The sequence below is a fragment of the Nylanderia fulva genome, unplaced genomic scaffold (assembly GCF_048542155.1).
Source record: "Nylanderia fulva isolate GAGA-0341 unplaced genomic scaffold, ASM4854215v1 Scaffold94, whole genome shotgun sequence".
Taxonomy (NCBI): Eukaryota; Metazoa; Arthropoda; class Insecta; order Hymenoptera; family Formicidae; genus Nylanderia; species Nylanderia fulva.
In genome coordinates, this window is record NW_028191068.1 from 388,146 (window position 1) to 395,530 (window position 7,385).

At 28.6% G+C, this 7,385-nt stretch overlaps 1 protein-coding gene across 1 annotated transcript; it reads left to right on the forward strand.

The window, feature by feature from the left end:
• The first annotated feature begins 1,780 nt into the window (after positions 1 to 1,780).
• On the forward strand, positions 1,781 to 3,362 carry LOC114937247 (serpin B5-like). The gene is made up of 2 exons (XM_029310666.2): positions 1,781 to 2,092; positions 2,433 to 3,362. Exons 1-2 carry the CDS (start codon positions 1,786 to 1,788, stop codon positions 3,008 to 3,010), a joined length of 885 nt encoding a protein of 294 aa, XP_029166499.2. The 5' UTR covers positions 1,781 to 1,785; the 3' UTR covers positions 3,011 to 3,362.
• Positions 3,363 to 7,385: the final 4,023 nt, after the last annotated feature.

A 7,385-nucleotide genomic window follows, 5' to 3' on the forward strand; every position in this document is an offset into this window, starting at 1 on the left:
GTTTTCATATTTATGATAACAATTTTAAGGGAAGTCAGTTTCGAAGCTTTCGAAAATACATAATTTCAAAGATCGAAATCGAATCGTCTCTCAATCAACAAGTGCATTGACTGATGCACCAAGTCTGACTCCTTCTGATCTGAAATTTGATATACGTGAGTATATTGATTTTGGAGAATTTTTTGTTGGAAAACTTTACAGCGAATTATATGAAAATTCTTAAGCGATTGTTATTAAATTTTTGTAAATACATTTTTTTTTATTTAAAAATGTGGACTGTGAAGATCGCTTTTGAGTAATTTTTTCCCGTCGAAGTTGCAATTTGACGAATAATTTCATATACATCCAAATTTTGTCTGAAATTAAAATAATAAAAATTTATTATTATTTTGTTCTAAGTTGCACCATATTGGCAATTTTATATTTTTTTTTTATTTTATTAGATAATCGGCAATACAATGTCATAAGTAATTAGAAAATCAGTTTGTGAATTTAAAACGGGATTTAAAGATATGAGAATGCTCGCAAATTTATAACTCCGGAGATTACGATACGAGTTGATTTTCACAAAGTGCCCTTGATATGATAATGATAACATATATACATATAGCAAATCTCGCGATTTTTTTTATTTGAGTAGAATCGCGAACATTACAAATTTCTAAATACCTCGGTATTAATAACGTATTTTAGCGAATGGTTTCAAAATTACACAATATACACGTAATAAGTTCAATATTAAGGTACAACTTTTTCACTACGCAGATGATTAAATTTATATTTGAATAAATGTCTGATGTTTATAAATGTCAATAATTATAATTATTGACCAATTTCGAATTTTGTGTATATTTTAATTTCTGGAAATATAATCAACAAACTTTTCAACGAGTTTGTTAATTAATATAATTTGTATAGTTTAATTATGGACATATTAGTAAACATAAAATATGTAAGAATACATTTACCCCTCGAAACTAACTCTTTTTCGATTATCATTCTATGTACGCATACATTTTATTTTATCGTACTACGAATTTAATGTTAAAAATTTCTGTTTATAGACATGCAAAAAAGTGACGAAAAGATTTGAAGACGTTACGTACTCTGTATTTTCATTTATTTAATTACAAATTTTGTAAATTGTTATAACTTATTTATTAATTACAACATTTGTAATTTAATCATCATTGTTAATTCTAACATATCCCATCTATCAATTTCTTTTGGTCTTTCTTTATATTCTTTTTTATTTGTCAGATTCTGTAATATCAGACGCGATGTTCAAGTTTGCGGTGACAAGTCTGCATAAATATGCGTCGATCAAGCCAAAGGAAGATTTTGTTTTTAGTCCATATAATATATATCACGGACTTTACTCTGCTTATATGATTTCAAGTGGTGAAATGGAACAGCGTTTAAGAGATATTCTTTATTTACCGAATGTTTCGAAGTTTGAGTTGCTAAAAATTATTAATTTTGATAAATACCCCGCAAACCGGCCTGCTCGCTATAAGGTAAATAGTTTTGACGCCCATTTCAATAATAATATTAGTCAAAAATATTATAATAAAAATGTCGAAATATTAAATTGTGACTCTTTTCTATGTAGACTAATTTGAATGAAGTGAATTGATGCAATTTTAAAATATGATATAAGGATTTAGTTTATTTAAATAAACATGTGAAACAAACATTTTAAGAAAGTGATACAAATTTTATATTTAAGAATAAATACGGGTCTCCTAAACAATTTCTTTAATGTTCTAGGATGCTACCTCTTATATGCCTTATCATTATGTAATTCAAAATCAATGTATATTTTTAAACAAAAAACTTTGTAAAGACTTTGAAACAATGAGACGACTGTACAATGCTGGATTCGGATTTACAAGCAATAATAATATTCAGGATGCAAATGGAGAGCTCAATAAATCTCTGCAATTGCTGCTAAAGGGTTTTTTTCGTAAATTGGTGAACTTAAAAGTAAAAACAAAAGATATGGATATTTTTTTGGCAAACGTATTTCATTTCCATGGTCGAAATCTAACCGTCTCTCAATCGACTTCTTCTTATCTGAATTTTAAAACATGTAAGCATATATATTTTTTGCACTATCTTACATAGCTTTTTACATGTTGGTAAATTTTAGAAAATTTAGTAAATTATGAAAATTAATCATAAACAAAGCATAATTCATTATTTTAATACTTATTTTTTGATAAAAGGCCCAATTAAAAATTATGCATTAATTTTAAGTATAAATATTGTTAATAAGTGTTTAAATATGTTAAGAATAAATTAATTTATTTATCGCATTATATTGCCACTTATTTTATTTACACTTCTTTATAACTAAGGCATGATATATGTTTACTCAAATAATTTCTAATTCTTTAAAATGTAAAATAACATATGGATGTTCTTTTTAGTTTCCAGTGATGAATTGCAGGTGGACGTAAAGGAGTTAATCATCAAGGAACATTATACGTCGCTGTATATGTTGATACCTTCTTTAACAAGCATAAACAACACGGTCAAAACAGATATGAGCACTGGCCTTTCTAGCTTGATTGAAAGATTGTCAACAAGCGAGGGTATGGATATACTTCGGAAATTACTGTCTTATGCAGAAAGAGATAAACCACTGTCTATCGTTATTCCGCCGACCTTCGAAATTGAAAAGTATCTGGATATGCGTGCACTGTTGCGGGAACTAGGCGTCGAGCAATTATTGACGTCCGACGCGATTCCTTTGGACCACATCTTCATGGCAGACTATCAAAGCGCGCACTTCGGCAATGCCGTGCACCGTGCTCGTGTCAAGGTCACGCAGGAGGACGTCAAGGCGGCTGCAGTAACCGTGATCAGCGGACAGGAACCTTGTTCGAACGACATTATAATCGACGTGGATACCAATTGTCCATTTCTTTGGTTAATTTACGATAAAATGAACGCAGATATTCTTTATATCGGCGTCTTTAATGAAGTTGGCAAGCCCGTTTCTTGAATTGGGTTGACAGATACAAATCCTATCAAACGAACTGCTCATTTTAGGAGTTTATTGGAAAGTCTTCATAATTATGATAACAAATTTAAGGGAAGCCAGTTTTGAAGCTTTAAAAAATATGATTTTCAAGAATTTTCTATTGGAAAAACTTTACAGCGTATTATTTGGAAATATTTAGGCAATTGTTATTAAATTTTTGTATATACATTTTATTTATTTAAAAATGTAGACTGTGAAGATCGCTTATGAGGAATCTTTTTGCCGTGGGAATTGCAAATTGACAAGTAATTTCATATACATTTAAATTTGTCTGAAATTAAATACTAAAAATTTATTATTATTTCAGTCTAAATCTGCACCATATTGTTAAATTTATACTTTTTTCTTATTTTATTTGTTAATCAGCAATACAATATAATAAATAATAAAAAATAGATATTTTAATTTAAAACCAATTAAGATATATGAAAATGCTCGCAAATTTACAACTGGTGATTAGGTTCGAGTTGATTTTTATAAAGCGCCCTTTACAGACCATTCATTGCAGAACATTTATATATATATGTAAATAATTAATAATTGCTTAAAATTTTGCAATGATCCGCTATGCTGTTTTACTAAAAAAATTGTCAAATAATATCTTTTTCAGCTTCTCTTAAATTTAGAAGTACACAAATCGGATATATTTTTTGAAATGGTGATTGGTAACAGATAGTTGATGGAAAATGTACATATTTTAGTTTATAATTTTTAAGACAATTTATTTGTCGATTTCAGGTACTTTGCATTATATCAGCTCGATATATTTTATGATTAATTTATGTTAAATCGATGAAATAACACAATCAAATATATGTATACATATGTATGTAAATACTAATGCATATATTTATATGATATATGTATTTATGTATATACGCGTATACATTTATGTATAAAGTTTTAAAAGTTTAAAGTAAATTTTTTGTCGATTTCAGTTAATTCGCATTATATCTGCTTGATATAGTCTATGATTAATTTATGTTAGAACTTTGGAAACCGATATAATAACACAATCAAATATATGTATACATTTGTATATAAATATTAATACATATATTTATGTGAATATATACGTAGATACACGTATACATTTATGTATAAAATTTTTATCAGGAATACAAATCATTGAATTAGTTCTTTCAAATTTTATCATAAATGTTAATCATTGATGTATTTCTTTCAAATTTTGTGAAAGCAACAATGGAATTAAATATACATTATAGAATATATCTTAAATATGTGTTATACAAAATTGCAGAAATATTAAATGTGCTATCATATAATAAGAGAAAATGTTAATAGTATTTTCATTATTTTTAAATATGTGATACTCTTAACTTATTATTTTAATTTCATTATATAACGTTGCTGTAAATGTTAGAATTATACTTTATATCATCGATAATATGTTGCAACTGTTATATTAAATTGTATCTATATCCTTTTTTTCTGGGCTTCAACATTATTCAGATTCAATAAATTTTTGACTTTTTTCTTATTTAACATATACTATATATGTATATATAGGTGCTATATATTTTTTTATATATTTATAATTGTATTAGGACGTAAGAGATAACAAATACTGTTAGCAGAAAATACACCTTTTACCTTTATCTATATAACTCAAAGGATAGGTGTATATGAATAACGCAATGACTTAATACATATATGTTGTACTTTAATGAATGCTTACGGCTATGCGTAATAATAGAAAAGACACAAAGGAAGGAAGAACAAAAAATGGACGTTACATCCATATCGATAGTACAATCGATAATAGTTATATCGAGATCTAATGTTCGATACGTCTAATATAATTGCAGTGTGTATCAAACACCTATCAAATCCCCCACTATGATCACTCTGCAATTAGTTGTAATCCCAACTTCTCAATATGTTTATTTATTACAGTATGAGGTAATGGCTTTGTGAAGATGTCTGCCACGTTATCATTAGATGAGATATATTTTAATTCAATTAAACCGTTTTCATGCATTTCTCTAGTAATATGATAAGCAATATCGATATGTTTCGTGCGTGATCTCTCTATTCTATTTCTTGTAAAGTCAATTGCCGATTTATTATCACATCTAATGACATATGGCTTACATGGTATGTCTAAATCAATTGTCTGTGATAATTCATTGAACATCATATCCAACCATATAACTTCTTTTACAGCTATTTCTAACGCAACGTATTCAGCTTCCATAGTAGATGTTGAAATTGACTTTTGTTTGTTCGATTTCCATATTATTGGATTTCCGTATAAAAATACTACCATACCACTATAAGAGTGTCTATCATCTATATCTGATGCCCAGTCTGCGTCACTAAAAATTTCTATTTCATTTGTACCAGAAGTATACATTAGGCCAATGTCTTTTGTCGCAGCCAAGTATCTTAATACTCTTTTAGCTTGTAACCAATGTGTTCTTCCTGGGTTAGAACTAAATTGTGATAATTTCGTTACTGCATATAATATATCTGGCCGTGTTGTTAACGCTACATACATTAATGAACCAATTAATTGTTTATATGGGATATTATTCATTTCGCTCCTTTCAATATCGCTCTGTGGACCGTCACATTTCGATAATTTTATCCCTGGTTCAATCGGTGTTTTACATGTTTTACTATCATTCATTCCATAATCGCTTAACAATTTGTTTATATATAACGCTTGCGATAGTCTTATTTTATTTTCTTCGTATTCAATAGTTATACCTAATAAGTATGATGCTCTACCTAAGTCTCTTATTTCGTATTTAGACGCAAGTAATGATTTAATTTCATTTACTTTGTCAATTGATGGAGCAAATAATATAATATCATCTACGTACAATGTAAGAATAAGATTATTATCATAAACGTAAACGCAATTGCTTGCTTGCAATCTTTTAAATCCGTGTTTTATTAAGAATTCATTAATTGCATTATTCCAGTTATGCCCTACTTGTTTCAAACCGTATATTGGTCTTAAAAGTTTTGCTACTTTCATTTCATAGTCTTTATGTCCTGGTGGCAATTTCATATAAATTTCTTCCTTAAGATTTCCGTAGAGATATGCACATTTCACATCTAAATGATGTATTTTCCAATCATGTAATACTGACATAGATATTAATAATTTAATTAATGAAATATTTGCGACGGGTGCATATGATTCTGAATAATCAATGTCTTTCTTTTGCGAAAAACCCTGTGCAACTACTCTAGCTTTATATCTTGCTATTTTTCCTGTTGAATCTGTTTTAACTTTATAAACCCATTTGCTTCCAATACAATTAACATTTTCAGGTTTATTTAATATTTCCCAAGTATTTCTATTATTCAAACTTGTTAACTCTTCATCCATTGCTAACTTCCATTCTTCCGATTGTGGTGACATTTCCGCCTCTTCATATGTTATCGGTTCAATTATTTCTGTTAAATTGAATTCTACGTTTTTAGGTTTCCCTGCACGACCCCAAGGATTTTTAATTACCTTCTTCGGTCTACCTACTTTACGTTTTGTTTCGGATATTGTTTCATGCGAATTAACAAATTCTGTATTTTTATTCGCGTTTTCTTCCTGTGTTTCACTAGTTACTGATTCTTTATCTTCATCTACAGTATTTACATTATCGGTGTTAGTAAACGGAGTTTCCAATGTCTTTTTACTATAAATATGCTCATACCCACAAACGTTTTCAATGAACTCTATATGTTTTGTTTGTATTACGTCACATTTAATTGGATCCCACAGTCTATATCCTTTTGTTTGATTAGAATAGCCAATTAGTATACATTCTTTTCCTCTAGAACTAAGCTTGTTTCTACCTTGTTTATTTATATGTGCATAGGCTAAGCAACCATATACTTTTAAGTGTTTCACGCTTGGTTTATTCCCTGTCCAAATCCTTTCGGGAATATCATTAACAAATGAATGTATGACTCTGTTTTTAATATAACACGCGGTTACCACGGCCTCGGCCCAAAATCTTTCAGGTAATGCAGCATTTATAAGCATCGCTCGTACTAAATCTAATAACGTTCTATTGAATCGTTCAGCAACACCATTCATTTGTGGTGTATATACATTTGTTCGTTCATGTTTTATACCCATTTCATCAAACATTTGTTCAAGAATCTTATTACAATATTCTAATCCATTATCACTTCTAAATCTTTTTATTTTTCTATCCGTTTCTCTTTCTACCCTAGCTACATATTTACGAATATATTCAACTACTTCATCCTTAGTTTGTAAGCAATATACTGTCGCTTTTCTGGAATAATCATCAGTGAATGTTAAAAAATATTTTGCTCCACCAATTGATTTTATTGG